General features: G+C 45.9%; 1 protein-coding gene across 3 annotated transcripts in view; it reads left to right on the forward strand.

Moving 5' to 3' along the window:
* LOC106743931 (homeotic protein distal-less) overlaps positions 1-24,033 on the forward strand; it is a 99,645-nt gene extending 75,612 nt beyond the window's left edge. For 2 of the 3 annotated variants that reach the window (XM_014618281.1, XM_014618282.1), the window contains exons 3-5: positions 14,315-14,486; positions 15,784-16,096; positions 17,918-24,033. In XM_014618281.1, coding sequence (XP_014473767.1) covers positions 14,315-14,486; positions 15,784-16,096; positions 17,918-17,936 — 504 coding nt within the window. In that variant the 3' untranslated portion in view covers positions 17,937-24,033. Of the gene's footprint in view, positions 1-14,314; positions 14,487-15,783; positions 16,101-17,917 lie in introns of those variants that run through there. The other variant, XM_014618283.1, reaches the window with a different exon arrangement.
* The last annotated feature ends 806 nt before the right edge of the window (positions 24,034-24,839 follow it).

Here is a 24,839-nt window from a genome sequence, read left to right on the forward strand (position 1 = left end):
ACTCCGGGAAACCGGTCGCTCACCGGAAGGACGGCACAAATCCCGATGATCGCGTAAGATCGAGTAAGATTAACATTTCCACATACGACAACGGTTTAGACGCGGTTGAAGCGACAACGTAAACGTGACCGTGGCTTAGTGGGACGCTGACCACGGTGCAGGAACGACCCAGGGGACGAGGATCTACACCTCGATGAGCACAGCACGACATTCTCCTCGTCCCTCTCGCGTCTCTACGTACACGATGGTCTCTCGCTCTCTTCCTTCGCGGCCGCTACCAAGAAGAAGGTCCCTTCTCTCTCTCTCCCTCCCTCTCTTTCTTTCTTCTCCGTTTTCCTTCGAGCCTCTCCGTCTCTCCTTCTAGTTCTCTCCCTCCTTCCGATTCGTTCTTTCTCTCTCTTTTGTCCTGTCTCCGCTCATCGTCCTCGAGCGCGTCCACCACGATTGTCCGGTAAATCATGCTGCGAACCGCTCACCGTGACGAAGGTACCCACCTACAAACGAGGACTTATTCCGACTCGCGTTGGAAACTCGCGAGAACACGGACATGGGAATGTCCGTCAAGCCTCGCGAGGGAGCTTCGCGAAAATTACGGACCCATCCGCGGTCTCCGGCCAGCGCCTTCCCCCAAATGCTCTCGCGGCCTGATCCTACGCAGCGCTGCCTTTCGGGGCCGCCCGTTGAAATCTCCGCGCCCCGCCGTTTTCGTTTTCGGTTATCCTCGTTACTTCCTTCCGATGTGCGATTACATTTCCAATACACGTTGCAATTTTTCACATCAAGAGAGTAGATCGTAAACCGCGATCGAATTTTTCATCGCTTCGAGAACGCTTCGAACACGATAGCGGCAAAAGAAGTCGGGATTTTTCTTGAACTTTGACGTGAGAGCGCATAATTTCAGCCTCCGCCGAGAGACCCGTTTGCAAATCGTTCGCATCTCAATTAGCGGGAGAAATAAATAAGGCTAATTAATATTAATAGCCTCGCGAGACTAATGGCTCGGCTTATAAAAATACGGCCGTCCTATTAATCTTTCTGACATAATAGAAACAGTGGCAATTCCTACCGATGTAATCACGATGAATAAACGAAGCGCTCAAGCAGGTCGCGGTTTTACGATCGCGATCGGCAGTCTCCTCACGGTGGACAGACATTAAGGCTGACGTCGTGTTGCCGCGCAGCTTCAACGTTCTGCGTTCTGTTAGGAAGAGACTCCGGGTTTGTCGAGAGACATGTCTTGCTTTCAGCACCCGCGAGGTTCTTCTTCGCCGCGATGTAACGCGGTAACGAGGTTGAGTGAGCAAGGAGGAGGAGGATGCATTCAACGACGGAGGAGAGGATAGCGCGAAGCGATGCGCAGTATGGTGGAAGTCGGGATCGGTTCCTACGCATGCAATTGCATGCGGATGAATAGGGTCTTTGTATCTTGCAAACGACAGCCGGCGCGATATACAATAACGGTGCCCGAAGATTTCTCACGTAACGCAGGACCGCAGGTTGCGCCGCTGATCCTCGCGTAATGCTTCGCACGGAGCTCGAAAGAAGCGACTTGAAACGTAATCGAGATTTGTGGCACAGCGCGCCGCGGCGCCGATGCTCATTGTTCGCCGGGACCGCATTGATCGGACGCGCAGCTGATAAAGACAATTTATCCGCGCCCTACGCAGGAAGCGAGGGGAAGTACTCGCGTTTCCTTCGCGAGGGAAAACATTCCGCACTTCCTCCCGGGTGAAATATTACTAATTATGGAAAATTAATTGGACAGCGCTTGCTTTCGCGGAACACGTGCTCTTACGAGAGAAGGTTAACCGGCATTGAAGAATTATAGCTTCTGCCGGGAGTTAAATTCCGTTTCTTTCTTCGAGGCAAGTTACGAGGTGTGAAACGCTAACCGGAGTCGGTTTGAAGCGATCTGCTGGAAAATTCGGTTCAATCGATTCACGCTCCTTCGACAACCGCAATCGCACGTCTCTGTATATTTCGCGACGACGAATGTTCAGTCAGCGTCATATATGCTGTACTATTTTCTGTATTAAAACTTTTTACTGTTCCGCACAATCCTTTCAGCCTTTCACGTGTGGGGGAAAGGAAGTAAGATGAATTCGTTACACTAATGACAAATAACGAATCGGTGTCTAACTTATTCAATGCTTTTAATAATAGTAATAAATGATCTGTATAGTGATTCAGTCTGTCAATGACAGTAGATAATATAATAAGAAATGTATTTTGAATACATCCATATGTAATTCTGTAGTATTTCTTTATAAAGGATTACACAATTGTAATAAACATTTTCATTCTCTTTGTAAAACTACTGTGTGGTATACCGAAAAATACAATAACATATTATTATTTTTAATTTCTCACATTGCAACACTTTCCGAATCGAATAAATAAATATAATACCCACGAGTTAAGACGATATATCATATGTGAATATCATATACGAGTAAAATGTATGCATAATGCGTGCGTAAGAAGTTTATTTTTAACCTTCGTCATCTATATATAGAGGCATAACGAAATGTGAGTTTTCAAAAAATTGAAATCAAACAAAATTCGAATATATTTATAAATTTGTCAGTTTGAACGTAAATGATAGGCAAGACTCTACCGCTCAGGAAATCATGGTCATTATTTTTACGTCATTAGAAAAATGAGGAAAAATCGATAAACCTTACAGTCGCTATCTTACCCTACTTTCCCCAACACATAAGATGGAAACTATTATAATTCGAGCCATTATAACCGTATTATATTATAACTGGAACTACTCCCGCGATTTTCAACCATATACGTTATATATGCAAGACTAAAAACCGTGTAACTCTCCGTCCGGGGAATGGCACAGCACACGTGACGTCGACCTTCTTCTCCGAGGAACTCGCGAGTATCGGTTCTCCGTGAGAACGTTCGTCGCAAAATTCGCGGCTCGGTTTGCCCGACACACGTGTCACGAGACACGCATCATCGCTCGGCATTCGATTCGCGCTGCGACGCTGTGTTCGCGCTCGCGTGATATTCTTAGAGACCTAATAAATCCGCGCTGAACGCAACGGACATTGATGGATGACAACCGCTGATTGGTATCCGTGGACGTGGAAACGGGAAGGAGGGAAAAATACCGGGAGAAAAAAAAAGAGGCATCGGCGACCGAGAGAATGCATCGGTACGCGGCGGTGATGTAACGCCGTTATGAATATGTACAAAATAACAAATGGCGACGTTACAAAGGAACAGTGACGGTGTACCGGTCTGTGCGGCGCGTATTCCGCTCGTCACGGTGTCACCGTTGTGCGTGGCACGTGAGCCCACTACGAAATGGCGTTTCGATTTCAACCACTTTTCGTCGTGCGGTTCGATGCTGCTGACGCGACCTCATACCGGCGCGGAATGCGCGGAGCGTATAATAACGATATCGTGATAATCGCGCTTCCGATTAAGATTTCACCGGACAAAGCTAGCACGCGCGGCTTTGTGCCGCGAGCGGCCGACAAAACGACACAGGCGATCGCGAGCGACATTGTAGAACGGCGAGCTGCGACACAGCAGCGACATCGTACTTCTATTATCGCGGCGGAAAAATAGCGAGACTCGCGCGTGTCGACGTGGCGGCGAGCCGCATCGTGAGCGTGAAGAGAATCGGCCGGCTCAAGTCAGGTAGCGAGATAGCTGCTTATCTTTTTCATTACATTTTGTTGAAAGATAGAAGTCCCGGCAACGCTTGCTACTTGATTAATGCGCCTCCTGATGGCGTGTGAGCGCGGCACGAAGAATGATGAAAGATCAAGATCGCCCTTCGGATTATGAGGATGTAATCCGCTGCGTACGAGATGTTGAGGAGGGATTGAAGTGCGGGATAACCATAACTTAGCTGAAACGTGGACATGCGAATCGGCTTGCTAATGGCGGCGCTTGATAATATCTATTAATTCCTTTTGTATCGCGTCGCCTGCCGTATCCCGGCGCGCAGCCTTTTCCCGCTATGTTAGCAGTCATACATAAAATAAAAGGAACAACCGTGAACGAAACAAAAGCAAAGAGGGCCGTTGCAACGTTGGGGAATTTCGTTGTTGTTAAGGTGGCACTGCGCATCACCGATGCCAGGCAGGAAGTGGGAACCGCCGAAGCAGCGAGGGGCTCCGGGATGGGGACGAGGGGCGCAGAAAGGCGGAGGGACCGACGTTGCATTGTGGGAGTGAGCGGGCGAGCGAAATGAAAAAAAAAAGGCATTATAGCATTATGCGAACGAACGGGGCCCTAGTGACGCATTTACACGGCTGTTATTATTCTCCCTGACCTCTCTCCCTCGTACCCTCTTCAGCCGGCCGATAGTTGGAAACGTAGGCGCTCGTGATAACCGCCGTGTGTCCGAGCGACGGTTTTTTTTTCTTTTTTCCTCAAAATACGCAATGCAACGCGTTATCCAATTGCGTATATTGCGGTTAGCGTTATGACGTACTATTCCTCGGACGGAGATTTACGCGATTTTCAACCTCACACACGACGCGTAAAGTTGAAAATCGCAAAAGTAACTCTGGTTGTAACGATAGAGTTATAATGACTCTAATTACAAGACTCGAATTTCAACCTTTGTATACACGTGAAAGGCTAACAATTACGTAATAGTAAAAATTTTAATCTAGAGAATAGCGTGATCAGCCACAAAAAGATTGCGATATTTTTGTTGGTTTCACTTGGTTTTGGGACACATCCCGTGTCGAGTAGAATTCTTTTTTAGTAATTTTCAGTAAAATTTTCCTACTGGATACGAGATGTATTGTGAAACTCGTCGAAAAAAGTGTTGCAATGTTTTCGTAGCTGATCATACGATGTAGATAACGCCAATATGGTTTTGGATTCAACGGAATATGACGAGACGCCTTGATGCACGAAGAAAAAAGTATTTAAACGCCTATTTGCGACGGATATAAGATTTATTTGATAGAAATCAAATTTATTTATGTGAAATAAACCTTATATGCCGCGAATAAATGTTCACTTTTTTCTCAGCACAGCCATGCGAAAGTTGCTTACGTTATTCCAGTGAGAGTGATCGCTTTATTCGCAAGAATCTTTCGGGGTTTCCGCAGTGAGCAACCACGTCGGATCGGAACAGGTAATCGACCCTGTTGATTTGTCGGACGCTGTCGGACGCTCATTTGTGCGCCATTTATTTCGGATATGTAGATCATAAAAGAGAGCCGGGGGAGCGTGAGTTGACTCCGGGTTTTTCCTCTTCGTCGTACTTTGACGCCCACGCTGAAATCCCGGGGCGAGGCGCAGTCGGACGTTGGTACACCGGCGGTGGATTAGTTTGTTACGGCTTTCGGTACCGCAGGTAGGCCGTATCGATATGCGTGATTATTTATTGTGCGGGCACAGATTGGATCATTCAGAACGTGCCGGAGGGGGTCGCTGTATGACAGGGGATCGACCCACCGCGGGAGTAACTCGATCCAATGTGCGATACACACCGCCGCGATATAACATCCAATTTTGCGCGCGAACAGCCAAACGCGCTCGGTATCATTCGCGCGCCCTGACGATAGCGGCTGAGTCCAGATATTCACCTGGCGGTATTGAAAATCTAGAATTCGTGTTACGTATACAGATTTTCGCTGCTAGCGGTGAATATCGGGACGCAGTCGCATTGAGAAGTCCATTTAGTAGACTTAAATGAAATTCTTTTTTTTAGATGTGGGCAAACAAATATTTCGGGTATGAGAACCGAGGTTCGATTTTTCGAACGAAATCTTTTTCACTCTTCATCACGTTCGGATGAATATTCTTACGTAATGGCATATTGTTATGCTTAAAAAATAAATATATTATTCAACTTATCCACGGCATTCTAATAGCCGTGCTTTGGCTTTTTTACGACCCTACACTGATTCTCTTCGTTTCTCACGGGGCCTTTTCAATTTATATTTCTCATTGTCGTATCGGAACAAGAATTTAATTTAAGCCAGCTGAATAGGTTTCTTAGTAATTCTCCGTAATTCATCGCGGCCCACCGCGCGAATGCAAACGACGACGACGGACGCGCGACGACCGAAGCCGCGGGCCTCGATTTTTCCACGACCCCGAGTCTTGCGAGCGAACGACGTCGTCGTCGAATCTCCGAGACATTTCTCGGTAACGACCTGAGACCTGACGTCACATCCGCAGTTTCAGCCATCCAAAAAGAAGGTCGCAACTTCTAACGACTCATCCTTCCGCACAGTCCGCTTCCCTCCCCCGTTCTCTGCTGCTCCCCGGTCGCTGCTAGGAGTAGCGACTTCAAATCATCGAGCTGCATCGCGATCCAAGGATGCGGTTCCGACGCGGATCGAATTGGTGGGAGCGTTTCCATTTATACAGAGATTATTCCTAGATGCCACTCATACATATTAAACAGCGTTCGCCTCTCCCGTTCGATTCGCGCGCGCTCTTTTTTTCCATAGAAAATCTCTCTCCCGTCTGCTCGGTCGAACCACCCTCCTCCTCCTCCCTTTTGCCCGGCAGCGTGGCCGCCCGCGTGCCTCCCTTCGCCGCCGGGTGACGATCCGTCGCTCATTGAGTATGCATCAGCGATATCGACAGCGCGCGGACTGTTACCGAGTTCCTCGCCCGCGGCGACGTCGGAAGCCGTTGCTGGTCGCGCGGCAACATCAGCGCGGCAGCCACAGCGTGTCCTTACCTCCTCTTTTTGCCCTGACGAGAGAGGCGATGCGAGGTGAGGCGACCACCGGCTGCTCCGGCGCAATTTTTGCCCGCTCGGGCGCCCCGCGCCCGACGGCCATTCGACGCGCAGAGAGCCACGTAACACGCGCATCTAAGTCCGGCCGGGAGATAACGACAGCTTGCCACCGTGCCTGCCGGTGCCCGTTGGCGTCAGGGTGCATTCGTATCCCTCGGCTCGTTCCTTCGTCCGTTCGGTGTGCTTCTTTTACCGACACTCGCGCGACCACGCGCAAAGCCGCGAGAGGATTCCGCTCGACGCCTCGCTCGCGCGATGTTGCTAGAGTAAAGCGATTTTGATTACCGCCTCGCGGCCAGCCAGACGACTCTATGACTCACTCGGAATGTAATTTGATTTATTTCTTCAATTATTTACAACGGCCGGTGGTAGTTTCTTCGTACACGGGCGATCCGTCGGGGAATTATCTCTTTCTTTCTCGCGGCCCATATACGAGAAGTCCGCTCGGATTCTTCGTACGTGATGCCGGGATCGTTACGTGCGAAGAATTCGAGGAGAGATTCGTGCAATGCGCGCCGTTTGATTGATTCTTCTCCTTGAGGCGCGGAAATCGTAGCACAGTAGGCAAGAATGAAGTTATCTCGCAGACATCGGCACCGATTTCCCGATCATATTCCCTTCAATTTGCGAATCCCGTCCTTCGTTTCTCAAATGATCGTCGGTGAGTGTTACCGTAAGTGTCGGGTTTTTTTTTCCTTTAAATAAACGTTGGAAGCGTAAATTCGACAGCCATGTTAATTATTAGATCAATTATTAGATCCTCCGGCGACACTTCGACGTCACGATCGGCCTCTCAAATAGCGTGATAATCGCTGAATTAATTGATTAGCACTCCGAATTTTCACGGGAGTCTGGGAGCGCCGTATCTAGGACAAGACTTCGTCGGTACGCGCGCGATTTTTGAATTTCCACGGGACTGCACGCTTCAACGGTACGCAGATTGTGGGAAAGGTTTGATAGGAAGAATGTTAATAACAGAGTAATGAGTAACGCAAGGAGTAATAAATCACTGGCGGCCGAGCCTGTCGTCGTATCCACCGCGAACAATCATTATTATCTCGGACCACATTTCGTTTCACGAAGCTACGCGTTTTCACACGCGCATTCCCAAGACTTTCTCTTATCAACCGGAATGGAGGAATTCTCTACGTAATATATCAATACGGCGACGAAACATGTAACGTAACAGTGTGCGATAACGTTGTGCGGAAATTAAAATATGAAATTAATTTCAAAGACCTTCAGACGCTCTAAAAATGCGCGCTACCGCACGCCTAATTTGTTGGTCCTAAATTGGTTCCCAAGTGACCTCGTGGCCAAAATATGGCCAAAGTATTCAATCTTGGCGCGACAACTTTCCTCATTGGTGATTACAATGCGATTTACGTCTAAACACGCACATGCACTACATAATATGATGCTTCGTGTACTTAAATTGTACACTCACCACTTGATATCCAACGACGTCCAACTCCGTCGAGGTTCGCCGATGGAGCTCATGGCTGCCTCATCTCGGCCTCATCGCTCCGTACCCGTCCAGTCTCCTCAGCCAGTCCAGCCGTCGTCCCATGTCGGTCTTCACTGATTTCACTCACTTCCCTCACTTCACTGCACTCGCAATTGTTTTAACGGCGCTTAACGATTCAACGAAGAGTGCATGATAAATTGCAGGATTTCAAGAACATTTCAATCGCGAATGGCGAAACACGTGGTAAAAATCGCGAACCGGAGATCACGATGTTTTCGACGAGATCGAGGTCGAGAATAAGAAAGAAGATGAGTGGACGTTTATGTTTTGTCCAAAAAACGAGGTCCTTTAAGAAAAGAGAACTCTGACTTTTCGATTCTTTCTAACTTTCAATTTTAACTTTGATTTCGACCGAAATGGCATTGTAATTCGTTACGTATGAGGCATTTAGGAAATTGACAACTGCAATGACCGCAACATTTGCTGTGGGCAAAGCAATCGCGAATTCCGCGTGTCGTGACGTAATTCTAATGCGCCATTCTGAGGCGCAATTTTGATGCCCCATTCTGAGGCGCAATTCTAATACGTCTTTTGCACCGCTTGACGCACAATTAAAAGATCGCAATGAGATTAATAATTTTGTTAAATAATGCAGTATCTTGAATTAAATAAAAGTTCAAATTTCTAGTAAGTGTAAGCCGGTTATACAAATATCCTTTGATTGTCTTGAGCAATGTATTTCAATGGACAAACACACGCAAAACTTTATACTGAGAGAAAAGTGTTTGGTTTTTGTGAGTCTGTAATTATATAGCGAAATAATTAGGGTTAGTCAGGAAAGCCATTTTTTTTTTGTACTAAGTACTGCTAATATCTGGATAATAACTTCCTGTTCATATCATTGCCGCTACTTTTTTGTTAGAATAATAGAAAGTATGTCCGACGTCGAAAATGACGGTAATTTGTAGCAACATTGACTTTTTTTCTCTCAGTGTACATGCAAGATTCTACTTGTTGAGTAAATCACATTGGTTTCTTATAAACAACAACTACTATCAGACCCATCACTTAAAATCTTTGTTTCTGGCTCACCAAAATATCGAGAGCTCAGAATTGGCCATATTCTGCTGCAGTTCTGTAACAGAAAATTTAACATCGCAGATTAGATATGATAATTAATGGATTGACGGGAAAAAAAATACGTATAGATTTAAGCATATTAATCTTTTGCGATCGTTATAATTTTACGATTTTTCTTCGACAACTACACAGTAAGAAATTTTGTGTTAAAAACAATCCACTGAAATTTTTGTTATCTTGTTTGTGTTATTTTACACAAGATAAATTTATTAACGCTTCTGGTCCCTCGTTGCAACTTTCCTTATCTGATGAGCGTCAAAAGCGAGAAAACACATGCCAAGAATTCTTACGTTATACGTTCAAATAAAACAATATTCCCACAAAATGACACCTGTGATCGATTCAACACACTTATAAAATTGCCCGAGCACTTTTCTTTTATTCGAACAATCAATAAATAGTCGCAAAATTAACTTTAACTGGAGCGTATTTTCAGATCTAAAAGAATATCAATACCAATCGGATGCAAGAAGTCACTAGGCTACTGTTGTTACCAAACCGGATTAACGTAAACATAGTCTTTATTCCCGAGACCACGTGACTCCCAATCGACGAGACACGCCCGAGGGCACCGTTATTTATTCATTAATTTAACGGTATCGTAACATTAATATTATGCGTTATTTTAGACCAACTGAAATACATTCAAACCGTAAAATTGCATATTCCTCGTGACTACTCGCATCGAGATAGTCAATCGGCAAAGCAGTGAGACACTAATTCCCCTAATAGCCTAGAAAACCGTTGGGAGCTTTACAAAAATATTTCACGCCTGGAACAAGCGGATATGTTTTGCCTTTAGATACTTCACATGATAAGACACGGTTACCTGTGTGATTTCATACTCCAAGTAGAGAAACCGACAAGAACCATTTGTACGAATGTGGTTGACGCGGCTCCGAGGCGCGCGCGCTCGCGCGACACCTGGAAAAAAGATATTAATTAAAGCTTTGCGCCAAGCGTGCCGACGCGCGTAACTATATCCCACATGCCGCGTTCGCTCGCTCGCTCGCGTGAGAGCAGTCGGCGCAGCTTGGAAAAAAGGTATCCCTCGGTATTATCCTCGCGAACGAGAAGGCGCATCCCTTACCGTCGATGCGCGTCGTACGCTGTCAACGCCGGCTGTAAATATCAATAAACAAACCGCCGTGCCGGCGAGCGCGGTCTGCTCGCCCGGCTCGCCGACTAACCGGCCGGCCGGGCGAAATAAAGCACGTCGGGACCGGGTTTTAGCGCTGCTGGCCTTTGTCGGGCGCCATCTCTTACTCGATGCAACCGCGGTCGGGTTTTTCAGCGAGCAATTAGAAAGAGATTTATTTGTGCCGGCACGCTGGACGCACGCTCGCAGACCAGAGGCTGGAAGGAAGTTCATGCTGATGCCTCTTGCCGCAGTATATTTTTCGGGATGATGTGTACCGCTTACGTACAGGGTGTCCCGGAATCTCAACAGCGGATTTGCCCACGGGTCAATCGTTCTTCTCGTGTGAATATTCCGAGAAGACGGGCATCAGCCGCGAATCCGTCCGTTCCCGGCGTTATCCTTGCAGCTGATCTTCAAATTGCAAATTTGTCAAACTTTATTAGAATATTTCACTTGAGGGAATGCCGGTGCGAAACTCATCGGAATTATCGATACCGAAGACGTTGTTAAAGCCAAAGACGTGGATTCTGGGCACCTTGTATATTTCATAGATGTGTGAGTTTGTGTCGGTCAGAAGTAGCCATTCGTGAAACAATGTCGCGAGTACATTGTATTTCTTTCGGTAGCTCGTGCCGTGTTTTTAATGAAGAGGCCACTGCCGAGCGTGACGACGCGTGTTCGGCAAAACTGGAACTGTAGTTTATTGCTGATTTCCTCTCGTGCTCATGTATAATGCAAAAGTGTCGTGCTGTACCTACCGATTAGACCCGCACCGATTTTTAATTTGTCCTGGACAACACCACTGCCGAATTCCAGACGACGAAAACAGACGATAAGTGAAATCTGAATCGGCATGATAAAATCTCTATTATTATGCACGCGTTCTTTTTGCTGTTATTATTAGTTAAACATTTTTTTATTCTTCTTTCGATGCAAACAACTTCGTGCAAATATTTATTCATATTTTCACATTTCAGCAGCAAACTTGGATTCGTTTATTTTAACGCATGCATAAGCTATATTGCGTAACTCGAAAGATATAAATAATTTTCCTATCATTGTCCTTTCTGTGCATCCACTTGACAATCAACTATGTCGAACCATCGTAAATAATCGAAGACAAACGTTTAGTAAGAATCCACATCACTCATCTTATCAACTCGCAATTCCTTTATTACGCAACAGCCTTTAAAACAACATGCGCGTATATATATATATATATATATTCTCATGTCGTCGACTTTTTACGCTTCGGACGTCAATCAAAAAAGTAGACGGTTACTTTAATTAACTAAGTCAGTTCCTTCATCTGAGAGGGGAGATGCCGAGAGATGGAAAGGGAGGGGGGAGGGGAGGAGGTGGTTGGAAGCGCACTGAGAAGCAGCGCAGCATCATATAGAAACGAGTTTATTAAAAGTAAAGAACAGGCTCACCTAATTCCAAAAAACGTGCTTACGCAGCATTCCCTTAAGTTTTCTGCGGAAAACTGCTCTTAGTAGTTTAACCAGTTATACCGACAACGTACGCTCGAAGATTGATCGGGTAAATATCATTTTAATTAAATGCGAATAATCAAGAAAAAAGGAATATTTAATCATTCCTTTTTGTCCATGTTGATTTCCGCGACGCAGGTAGAACTTCTTTGTTGTCCACTTGATAATTAATAGGCAACCGCATACGTTGCACGTATACGGCGGTATGATTTATGTTATAATTTACATTCTTACACTGCACGCGGATGTATTGTTCGACGGGGCCCGGAGTTACCGTGAAAGCAAGGTAATCTTTAATTATGAAAAAATATTCCTTGTGGCGCTGGTGAATAGAGGCGGGTATTCGCTATCGTCATCTTGCGTTTCATTCGCGGCGCTTGATCGACGTGGCGATGGAGTATCGAGTCTGATCAAGTCCGATCGAGTATAGGCCCGGGTTGCCTATAATTCATAAGCTCGTTAAAAAGTCATTAAGTGCTGTGTACTATTAATAAAAGGTATTTCTCTCTGTTTTTGGCCAAGTCATTCCGGCACAGCCGGAACCATCTTCACATCGCATTGGAGAATGACGGGAATCACGAATATGTCAGGACTAGGCGCGTGAGCACATATGCGGAGATACTAAAAATAATCGATCAAACCTCTAGAGAGAGAGTAATCTTTAATTTGAGAAAATTTGTTCCCACTATTGAGCAATCTGCTGTGAAGTACTCTCTCTCTCTCTCTCTCTCTCTCTTTCTGTTAATGCACATCACTGAACTTCTCGACGTTCTCAGTAATAACGAAAGAGAAAGATCGCCATATATTGACGAATCCAGACAAAGTTGAGCGAAATTAAAGGAAATGAAATATAACGCTTATCATTTAACGAAAGAAAGATATCAGTCCGTCGGGATAGGGTCGAGTATAGAAAGGAGTCTTGAACAGTGGGATTTATTTCGCGGTGAAACAACTCCGGCGGTATGCACGTCCAAACATATGGCTTCGGTTCGGGCTGTCGTGCGAAACGCGAATGTACCTCGCGTAATTCCTATATGCGTATACACTTAGCTCCGCGAGGCAAGGTTACGTAAGATTGAGCAGCGCGTCACGTGCACGCGCGTGCATGTGTATGCGATACGGAGACAAAAAATACCGCATGTGCAATCCTAGCGGTCGCGCACGCGCACCGGTATCCGCGCCACAGGACTACGAAGCCGCTGCGGTTCTATGCATCGCACAGGAGAGGCAAAAGAAACGGCGATTACGAAACGACGAACGTTCTTTTTGTTTTTTTACCTCCGTCTTTGCCGCCGAGCCTAACCCGGCAGTGTGGAGCGATGATGCGAGGCATCAGATTAGATTGAAGCATACCTGCGCATCGTAGTTGCGAAGCATATTTCTATCCGCGACTGGATCGATAGATGGTTGTTGTATCATATCTCGGCGAGACCTGTCGCGGTTCCGCCCATAGTAATATTTAAAAATGACCCGGTTCAAGTATATTTAAAGAAACGATACGAATAAATGCGATAATTATTATGTCATTTATATAGTAGGTTAGATAAAACATTAAGACGTTCTAAGATGTCGTAAAGATGTCTTTTAGATAATAAAACGTCTAATAAACGTCTAATAATCGTCTTTGAGACATCTTTTAGATATACGCGTCGTTTAAGGATTTGTAATGTACCAGCGCTGTAAACTTTGCGATTAATCAAACATACGTATAATCAAACATAATATTGAAAATATGAGGAGCGAGATAATCCATGTAAAATATAAATTGGAAGCCAATAAAGTATTTTATGGTGCTTATGACCATTTTATGACTTATTGATCGTTTAATTCTACGAATATTTAAATTTTGGAGTCCAAGTACGAGTTTATCAATTAATTATCGCTATGGAAATGTATGTACGATGACGGTCTTAAGAAAATAAGACGATAAGAAATCTTGAATACTTATGAAAATACAAATATAACGAATATTAATGTGCATAAATATTCAACATTGCAAGCATAACGAGCTCTCCTCCCTTCCTGCCTTCCTGTCTATCCCCTCTTTCCTCTATCCTCTTATATTTATTCATAATATTTTTTCACCAAGGAGAATTCCTTCTCCACTTTTCTTATCCCTCTAATATCTTTGAAAAGTTGGCGAAAGTTACCTTCACTGTAAGACAGGAGAGACGATGGTGCGTCAATTATGATATTGCCACTTACATATCTGTTATTACTATTAGTGAAACTGCAGACATTGTCAGAAAAGTGTAGGATGTAAGGCAATTACTCTGACTCCCACACCCACGAACATACGTCTCAAACGTCGTGTTTTCTCGTTACAGGTGAAGATCTGGTTTCAAAATAGGAGGAGTAAATACAAGAAGATGATGAAAGCGGCGCAGCAGGGCGGAGGTGGCGGCGGTGGGCAACACGGCAGCCTTTTAGCAGGTGGGACTGCTCTACCTGGCGGACCATCCCCTCAGCCCGGGCAACCCGGAAGTCTCATGCAAGGAGGTGAGTCCATCGTCACTGTACGGGTCAAATGCGCAGGTGAATTAAATCCGAGAGACAGTTCAAAATCTCTCTTGAGACATGATTACCCAGTGTGTCTCTCGGGAGACCGCGTTTATAGAGGCTTCTGAAAACGTTGACCGATCGATCGAATCGTTCTCACGATCGACTGGTCTATTTTCATCCGCCCGATCGGACGGTCATTTTTAATCGAGCGAATGTCTACGGGCGTTAATTGAATGTCACCGGCGAACGGCGCGTGATGATTGCTTGGTTGACGGGGGCCACTCCATCACTTACCGCATCACCGTAGCAATCTCCGCAATCGCCGTTTCGCACTGTAATTACAATACTAATGATCCGATGCAATTTTCGCGGGCCGTATTTTCCATCTCGCGGATACTCCGCCACCGCCCGTGTCGGCTGTCGCCGACGACCGCGCCGCTGCTCTCTTTCGCGATCTCTTTCTGCGGCTAACGGTAATCTACAATCTGCCATGTGAGTTATTTCTTCGGAAATGCACACCGCGAAAGACGCAACCGACATAATTGACTTCTTGAGAAATTTCTCGCGCTTGCCATGCTCGGCGTGTAATAAAATTTATCGTTGCGCCGAGACAGGTCACGATTCAGATCGACAATTTTCACACGTCCCTTCACCGTACACAAACTGATGTACAAAATAAGGCCTTTCACATGATTTTTCTAATATTCTGTCTTCATTTTTTATTAACATTTTTCTAACATTTTGTTCGGACGTTGTCAAAATCGCGAGGCGGACCATGACGAAACACGTTCTTTATAACGCGCGTTAACGCATTTAAAAGCACAAAACTCCCCACCGCGGTCTGCGCTGCAAAAGAGAATAGCGCCAAGGTGAAATACCGAGTTTCGGGAAAGATAAAAATCAGAACACTTCTAAATGGCGGAGTGTCACGGAAGTCTGACGTAGAGTCGGAGATGAACTATATGCGCGCTCCGCGAGCGGAGTTCCCGACTTTAAAGCCAACCAGCCGACACGTCGACGCCGCTGCGGGATCGAATGCCGCGCGATCGTCCTGGAAACTCTTTCCCGTCCCGAAGCAGCCACCACCAGATGCATTAGCGCACAATGCCGCGCGCGGAGAGAGTTCCCCCGCGCGATTAATACAATTTACGACGCCGGTCCCATTCAGGCGTACGCAGCTGCATGTGCAGTAAACGCGCGCGGCTGAATGCGACGGCGACGACGGTAGAGCCGCGGCACACCCGCCGAGATCCGGAGCACTCTGAAACGGTTCTCGGTTCGCGTTGTGTTTCAGGGGGCGGAAGTTCCGTTTCGGGCAGCCCAACGACGGGTTATCTCGGCGGCATGGGCGGCGGGGGTGGCGGTCACACCCCTGGGAGCTCGAGCCCCGGAAGTGAGATGTCGCCTCAGCACAACGAAAGCCCACCAGCACCCTCCTGGCCGGGCGAGATGAAGCACCATCCGCATCCTCACGCGCCACCCCACACCCATCATCATCCGCATACGCCTGGACATCATCCACCACCACCGCCACCGCCGCCGCATCACGCGGGTTACATGCCGCAGTATTCCTGGTACCAGGCGGATCCCAATCCCGGACTACTCACGTAAGTACCGAATCTGCACGGAAATGGCTCTCACGTTGGAAATTAGAGAAAGGATGAGAGAGAGAGAGAGAGAGAGAGAGGTTATTGCGGAACTGATGAGAGCTCTGGTAGAAATGTATCTAGTCGTCCTGAGTCAAAAGCTAGTTCGTTCCTGGCTGATCACATCGGTCAACAAATTTCGCATCATAAATTGTATCCTTCTTGAATTTTAATTTTTTCTATTTATGTCTGCGTATTGAGACAAAAAATGATAATAACCAAATTATTTAGTTATAATTGAAGAAATATAATTGAAGAAATATAGATTATATTTTAATTTTTGTAAATTAATAATATGAGAGGCGCATGAAAATAAAACAGCGGAACATATTTTTATTATATATAACTTTTATTTTTTTATGTTTCATATTATCAGAAAAACTGAAATTCTTTTTAAATGTTATGTTATTAAACGTCTTTTAATAGTCTTAAAATAAAGAAATGTTACCACGAAAAAATAGAAATTGTCTTATTTTGATACGAGACAATAAAACGCTCGTCTCATTCGCTCTTACAGGCCTGCTATATATACCACCTCAAATTAGAAAAGTAACAAATATCAAATTCTTTTTCGATTGTTGTTTACTTCATGATACATATTAGAGTCAAGTTTGCTTTTAATTGCTATATTTGCAATCAACACACTACAAAATTAATTAGAATCGACAGTTCGGATCTAGAATATAATTTCTACGTTGACTAATATTATTCATTAAAATTTAGAATCGGTTTTGTGATCTAACTGTTGTCCAGCCATTAGATATCAAATATAATAGAATAAATAGCCTGTCTGTCAAAATAATATAATCTTATCACGAAATACCTGCCGCTGGTATTTGAAAATGCGGAGCAAATCAAAATTGAGGGTACGTTGTTTCATAAAAATCTCAGAAGAAGTATAAGTGAGCGTTACATTACTGTCTGTCGACTAGTTACGACTCGTTGTCTCGTAACTGTAATATCTCTTGTTTAATCATCAGCTAACTCACTTATCTAGACATTATCTAGCCACTGGGAGAAGTGAGCGTTACATTACCGACTAGTAGCGACGTTAGACACAAATTTACCACCTCGCGGCCAGAGGTTCAATTTCCACCAGGGAACTTAACAGTATTTAACTTTTTCTGGAATGAGCTGCGCACGCGGCAGATTGAGATAAATTACGCGCCGTACGAGGAGCGCCTATCGAGGTGTTCGAGTCATTCGTGTGCAGCGGAAGAATAAGTGGCGTTTTTTTTAAATGCCCACAGCTTGAATACAGCTACGTCATTGCAGCGGTCGTGACTTACATCGACCATTGATTCGTGCGCGGAGGAAAATTGAATTGGTATTTCTACGCTTAATCGCGGACATTTTCAATTTGAAATCAAAGTGAGCCGCGTCAATCAGCGCGCCTCAACGTAAACTGGTACTGCCAGTCACGTGTCCCTTTGGGACATGTTGGACACATCTCCTATTCATTGAGAAGCAACGTGACGCGACGAATTTACCACTTCACTTCGCTTCGCCGCAATACTCGCACGGTGATTCCGGAAACGCTTCGGAGCGTTATCGCGCCTGTATCTCTTTAACAATATAATAACTATGAGACTCGACGTGAAGAGTATGTACCGTGGCGCAAAACGCGCGGAATATATTCACGCAGAACGGACAAGTACATTTACCGTCCCGGCCGAATAGATCGCGTGATCCTCCGGAAAAGCAGAATCGCGCGCGCCTCCCCCCTCCCCCCACCGTACGTCGACATTCACTAACCCTGGCGGGCGTTTGTGTGTTTTGCAGGGTATGGCCAGCAGTTTAACGAAGATGTCCATCGAACTGAGTTGAAGTGAACCACCTCTTCGTAGCACCGCGGACATACCAGCGCTCCTACCCCAAAGTGTGAATACGTGTAGCGCCTCTCGCGAGGAAAATTGAATGTTAATATTGTTTCTAATCGTCTCTAACGAAACCCGCGTGCCGGTTTCCGTGCGGGCCGTCCGTCTCGAAGTGAGAGTAGTACGAGAACAGTGCGACGTCGTAATACACGTCCCTTAGCGAAATATTAATGATAATAATACTAACGATGATGCAGCCGCGCGCGAGTGCCGATCCTGGATCGGCAACGATGTGTGTGCTTGTGTGCGTTCTCAATGAAGCGAAGCTGAAAGCTGATCGAAGAGGACCGACGCACTCGAGTGCGCCAGCCAACGTTGGCTATCGACGGGAGCGCCGCCGAAAACCAGAAGTCACGAACGATACGCCCACATCGAGTGACTCTTGACCGATAAGTGACACACGTGGTTTTGGTGCGCGCATCGTTCCGTTGTGCCGCGGGATGTGTGTGTGTGTGTGATTGATCCGTCCTGCGAATCAACGTCGGTTTGGAAGAAGGGAACGACAGCATCGTCACGCCGCATGGTGAAGTAGACGTTGTAAAAAGAAAGGGAAGAAAGTCAAGTGATAGTGACGTCAGGTAATCAGCGGGTCGCGACGCGAGGTTCGGCCGAAAATCGACGACCTGCGATCGTTCGCGACGCGCATTCATTGATGATCCGGCCGTTGGTGATCTTGAAGTTCGATTCACGGAATCGGAGCACACTTGTAGAGCTACGCGTATGATTGAGTGATCGTCACGACTGTAACGCTTTTCGTGTTTGGCAAGTAATCGTTGTCGCGGAAGTAAGAATCGCGCGAGGAATCTTTCTTTCCGGAGGAAATCGAATAAAAACCGGCTCGTCCCTCTGTGTCCGTTCGTGCCGACCGTCGCGATTGCGTGCATCGGATCTAATTTGATTACAACGGTTAATTATAAGCAACGATTGCCTCCGAGTAATTATTTTCATTGTGGAAATGTTGTTGTCCGCCGTTCGTCAAGCGTGGAATTGTGTACCGCGAGTTCACTCGCGCTTCGAGTTAATTGTTAATCAAATGAAATATTACGCAATATGATTATTTTCTAGGAAGGAAATATTGAATTATGTGACGTTGCCATCGCAATTACGTGTTACCAAAAGTAATCCGATCGTCATTATTAGGTGTTAATTGGTTGTATTTGTACGTCAGAAGCCTCAAACCCCTGTAATGAGCTGTGAAAGAAGAAAAGAATATTTTCTCACAAATCTCGATCAATTGCAAACTCGACGTTTCAACGTTTGTGTAATCGAGGTAATTGGTATTATTTTCGGTTGTGCTCGGAAGATTTTCAAAGCGTCAAGTTTGAGACTTCCGATCTACATTGTCGCTGTCATCTTCAGTCGCAATTATCTTTAGAACAAATCGACAAAATCCGATGATCAAGGATTCTCGGGGAGCTATCATGGAACTATTTGCAATTTCGATTGAAAACGCGAGTTTTCGACTAACGAATTTCTGGCCTCGATGTTGCCCGTATCGTAAATCTCTGTTTAAATTGGCCTACCACGGATTAAACGAGCAAGTGGTAGCGATCTTCTGCAATCGTGACACGAGACTAGTCGCTTCCGTTTGATTGAGCTGAAACGGGATAAATATCGACATCTTTCGGTATTTTTCTACGGTATATTCATCGGAAAACATGTCGACGTGAATTCTGATGGCTACGGGTAGAAAAGTGTGAGATATTATCGAGCGCTCTTCGAGCGTCCAACTGCTCATATCACTTCCGGACGTAAAGTTCGAGCCACAGGAATTTTACAGCGGAAGTCATGCGTGTGTATGCGTGTGCAAGAGACACGTACGAATCTTCACGGCAAAACAGTCGGCAAAACGGATCCCGGTCAGAAGTCTCCTCGAATAGTTCCACGTTAACTTCCCCGCTCGGGTAATCTCCATTTAATTACGGATTCTCTCTCGGTTCTACGTCGGTGTTGACGAATAAAGAATTTACTAGTGTGACAAATAAAAAATTATTTTCTGCCCTACTTAGACGAGAGACGAAACATTTAAACTCGCACAACTCCCAACTATTCCCAAACTTAACGTCGCCGACGAGAGAATTAACGAGCGCCAGAGTGCGGCGACGGTAACGGTGCCGGCGAATTTCCCGACGTGAGGGAAACGTAGAAAGTCACTGTCTGAAAATAAGGAAGGGAACGCGAAGAGATCAAGTTTGAGATCACTGGCCTACATCCGGTACTCGTCTGGTAATTGTGCCCCGGACGAACTTAACGAACCCCGGGCGAGCAACGGGACCAGGCCGGGATCCTTTCCAGTGCGGCTCGATCGAGCGATATTTTCGTCACCTTTCCGAACCAGGCCAGTCCGGCACGATCGTGCATCTCTAAAAACCCATTTCCATCTCCTCGCAAATGTCAATTGCCGATGACGGTTAGGCCGGTCGATCCTTTGTGACAGTTACCCAACAACCGCGAGTGCAGCCGGCCTACTTCGTGCGCGGGCTGGATCTCGCGTGATAGACAGAGAGGAACGACAGGATCGGCGAAGTTGCGCGAAACGGTAGACGGGGGGAGGACGGGGGGAGAAAGAGAAACAACGTTGCATAAACTCGTTGAGCAGTCGTTCCTCAAGGCGGTTGGAAGTAATGAAATCCTAATGACATTTTCGTGAGTCAAACGATCTCGGCAATCACGGTGGCTCGCTGTAATCACCGGTCCCTCCTTCCCGGATGAGGCAACCGGCCGGGGGCCTCCTCCGAGGAGGAGAGGAATACGCGAGAGATGAACGGAGGAGCGATAGCTCGAGGGACGAACTGAAGAAAAAAATCATTAGCTCGAGACCGGCGACGCGCGGGACGCTGCCGACGTCTGAGCTCATTAGGAACTTCGGAAATGTAGGGAAAATGTCGCTTGGATTTCGGCACCGATCGGTTCGTCCACATCGTAGTCCCCTTTGTAGCCAACACGCGGCCCCTTTTTAACCGCCATCGATTCTGATGTATTTTATACCGGGCAAATCAACCTCTCCCATCGGACATTTTTGCGTTAAAAATAGTTCCCAAGATATTTATTTATTTATAGACCTTCGCTCTTTTTACCAAAAGCGTAGTTTGGTTAAATATAAATTTCGCGTGGGATATAGCTGATCGTTAATATATAAATAATCTAGACGAAAGCTCGATAAATTAATAATAAATTAAACGGAACACAGGATTTGCCGCCTCTCTGGAATGGTGGCAGCGTCGAGATCTTTTTCTAAATAACGGTCTTCTTTTCCGCCGCTCTGGCGACAATCCAGCGTCACGCTACAAGCTGGTCAAGTTGCGGGTGAGCGAAGCGGTGGACTGTTTTACGCTGTTTCTTCTTTTGCTATTCTCCGTCGGCCATATTGGGTCACCCTTGCCATCTTGCGTCGCGCAATATCTAGCTTTCCAAGAGACGATGCCAAACCGCAAAAACAACGGCTGCGACTTGCGACCGCGGGAAACTGGGAGGGTCGGCGGGCCCCACCGCTGACCCAGATCCACTGTCTCGTCGGTGCAACAATGGTCGTCGTCTCATGAGAACGCGTAGTCCCGCGGGGTCCCTTTCCTTCCTGATTCTGCCTTTTCCTTCGCTCTGATTGATGTTACCGTTCGGCACATGTCGCGACGTACGCTGCTGTCGCGCCAAGCCTCGCTTTCGCACATCCCAACTCGGATCTCCATTACCCAACATCTCTCAAACATACATCATTTCCGTGATGAATCTTCTAATCCGAATTCTCGACATTAAGGCATCCAGAAAGGACAATAAGCAAAACGAGCCGATCTTATCCTCCGAAATGGCAAGTCAAAACGTTACGTTTCGTAGTTCTCGAGCTACCGAATCTGATTCTGACATTTACACGTTTTTAATTTGTCGAGAAAATGTGAAAATCAGCATATGAAACCATTAAACATTTAATACCGTAATTCTGTTCAGCCGTGTTCGGATCAGCCCACGTCCGTGCGCTCTGTACAATAGAACCTTTTTATAGTCACATCCTCAAGACATGTGTGACTATTTATTTTTTCTCAATGCTTTGTTTCTTTCTCTCTTTCTTATATATTCTTCTTCTATGTGTAATATATAGATTTCCGTTCATAACAATATTTCACTATCGGAAATTACAAGATTTACGCAAAAAATATTCTCGAGCATCGAAATCCTTTTTGTCTTCTTCATTTATTAACTTGTGTCGTTCATATCGGCCGATTTTCACTTAATATTATTTATTTTATTACAGTTTTACGCTTTCATATTATTCTCACAATAGTTTCTTACATATTTCATAGCTTTATATGCTGACTTTAATGCTTTCTTGACAAATTAACATTTTTTAAAGGTCGGAATCAGATTCGGCAGCTCGAAAACTACAAAAATATACCGTTTTACTTGCCGCTGCTTATTTTACTTATCGTCCTCCGCACACACTGTACTCGCGGATTAAATGAAGCAAACGACAAAAGCGTATTCGCGATATCAGAGACATACGGGTACGTCCGAACCTCCCGAATATCGACGGGGTTCAACGATCGAGATAGTATGCGAGATCTCACGTAATGCACCCGCAATTCCGCCGGTTTCCCCGATTCCACGGGAATCGACGAGGACATCAGCAGCGCGCGCGAGTCCGCGGCGCGGAAACTCGCGGCGGATCAAGCTGCTGGGGTCAACCCCCGTGGTGCACAAAGAGGACAGTACAAAACTAGCTTTAGCTAAAAAAAAAAGAAAAAAAGAAAAAACTGCCCTTCCGCTCGTGTTGTCGGTCGCGCTAGCTGTTGAACGCTGGTACGCGATTATTGCGTCACGTGAGTTTACGTAAAGCCTCGCGGCGAAAAAAGGGAGCCGAGCTGGAAGGTAGGCTACGTTCCGGGGATCGATGTCGCTGCGACGCAGAATTCCTACGTCGTGACGCTCCGCGTCGTCGTCGTCGGGACGATGTCGGCGCACGCGAAAGATGCGCGGACGGTGCGACGACGACGACGATTCGTGTTCCCGTGTATAATAATAAGTGCCGTTAGATTTAACCGCAAACCGCGCTGTGGAGAACTAGGAGGCACGGGACGGCCTTCTCGGACGGGTTCTTGCGTTTTGATTCGGTGCAATAAGAAGGCGTGTGCGTGTATAATTTAAGACGAAACTCCCCTCAGTTCCTAAATTTCGTGTAAAGCCGAAAATGCGAAAAACAGCGTGAAACAATTGAGCATGGTCGACGTGGCGGCGCGCGTTTCCAATCGTCGAGACTGCCGCTGACTTTGTCAGAAAAGTCGCATCATGGGAAAAAAAAAAAGAAGTCTTTCCGCGCCGAAGAATTTAGCGAAGATTAATTTTACAGTAATTTCTCGTACACACACGAGATATTGTCGAAAGATAATTAATACGTATACTTGTCGATGTGAAAGCGACGTGCTTACAGTTTCCGAGAGATAATGGCATCAACTACCGCGACGTAAGAATACGTCGAATCCGACAGCATCGATGAGATACAATGTGCAAAACAACGCGGCGCGTCCCACCTTTACCACGCTTTCATCGAATACGCAGACTATGACAACACCGTGCGCGCGCGAGGACGAATGTGAACTTAACGCGACCGAAAGGAAGAGAGTGCGTGTGTATGCGTGCATGTGCGTATGTATGTGTGTATGCTTGCGAGAGAGAGAGAGAGAGAGAGGACGAGAATGGTAAAAAGCGTAAAAAGTGTCCGTAGAATTTACTAGTGTTACTAGTCTCGGTGCAAGTCACCGGAGATCGATCGAACTCGTCGACTAAGCTGAGAGATCGATCCCCGAACGCCTGTACATATTGCACTGGGGCCCTCTAGCGTGTAAGTGGATCTGTGTAAAATACGATATTGTGATAAGAATGTAAAGAGAGAGGTACGAGGACGAAAGACAGATAAATCAAGAGAGAGGCCTAGCAAATCGTCTATATACATATAGGATATACACGGCAGACCCCGATTTAACGATTTTACCCAGGTATCCTTGTACGGATATAGAATATTACGAGAACTAAAATACCTTAATTATGATTACTATTGTATAAAATATAAATAATAACTAATTAATTCAATTTAAAACATCGCCTTGTGATATCTCGCTTGTGTTCCTATCCCGGCTATCCCCCCGTCCTCGAGCAAATCTTCTCGCGGTCGTGAATAATTCGATTTCCGTCGAATTGCGTCGTGAATGAGGAAAAGAGCGAGATAAGAAAGATACATAAAAGCCGCCGGATCGAGACGCGCCTCTGCGGTGAGATTAATGTGACGCTCGTCGTGTGTCTTCTCCCACGAATTACCGCATTTTCGCGTAATTAACGGACATTGACTCAATTATTCAATCACTCCCGAACGAACGAGTACTCTCTCCGCGCTCTCCCGATGGATGACGGTGTGCTGGCGAGCTCTTTTCCGCTCCTTCTCTCTTTGTTCAGCGACAGCCACCTGCCGCTCTAAAGCCAGCGTACGCACGCTCTACTTTTATGGATAACTGTACTCCTATCTTGCTCAAAGCGAAGGCACGTTGTATCCTGCATCTTCTCATGAGCCTCTACTCGATGTCTCGGAGAAAACATCTCAGAAGCGGGAACCGCGCGCGTTGCATGATTTTGCGGTGACTTTTCTCTAAGGAGAAAAAGTATCTTCAAGAAAATTCATACTCCTTCGTTTCGCGAATTATTTCGTACATTTCTTTCTTAGCATACATTTTCCTTTATATATTTCTTTCTCGTTTCTTGCCTATCAAACGGGGAAAATAGATTTAAGTAAAAGCCGCGTTAGCGAACTGAAATTAAATTACCTTAATTCGATAAATTCAATTCTT

This window comes from Dinoponera quadriceps, unplaced genomic scaffold (assembly GCF_001313825.1).
Source record: "Dinoponera quadriceps isolate SergipeBrazil2010 unplaced genomic scaffold, ASM131382v1 scaffold1070, whole genome shotgun sequence".
NCBI classification, from domain to species: Eukaryota; Metazoa; Arthropoda; class Insecta; order Hymenoptera; family Formicidae; genus Dinoponera; species Dinoponera quadriceps.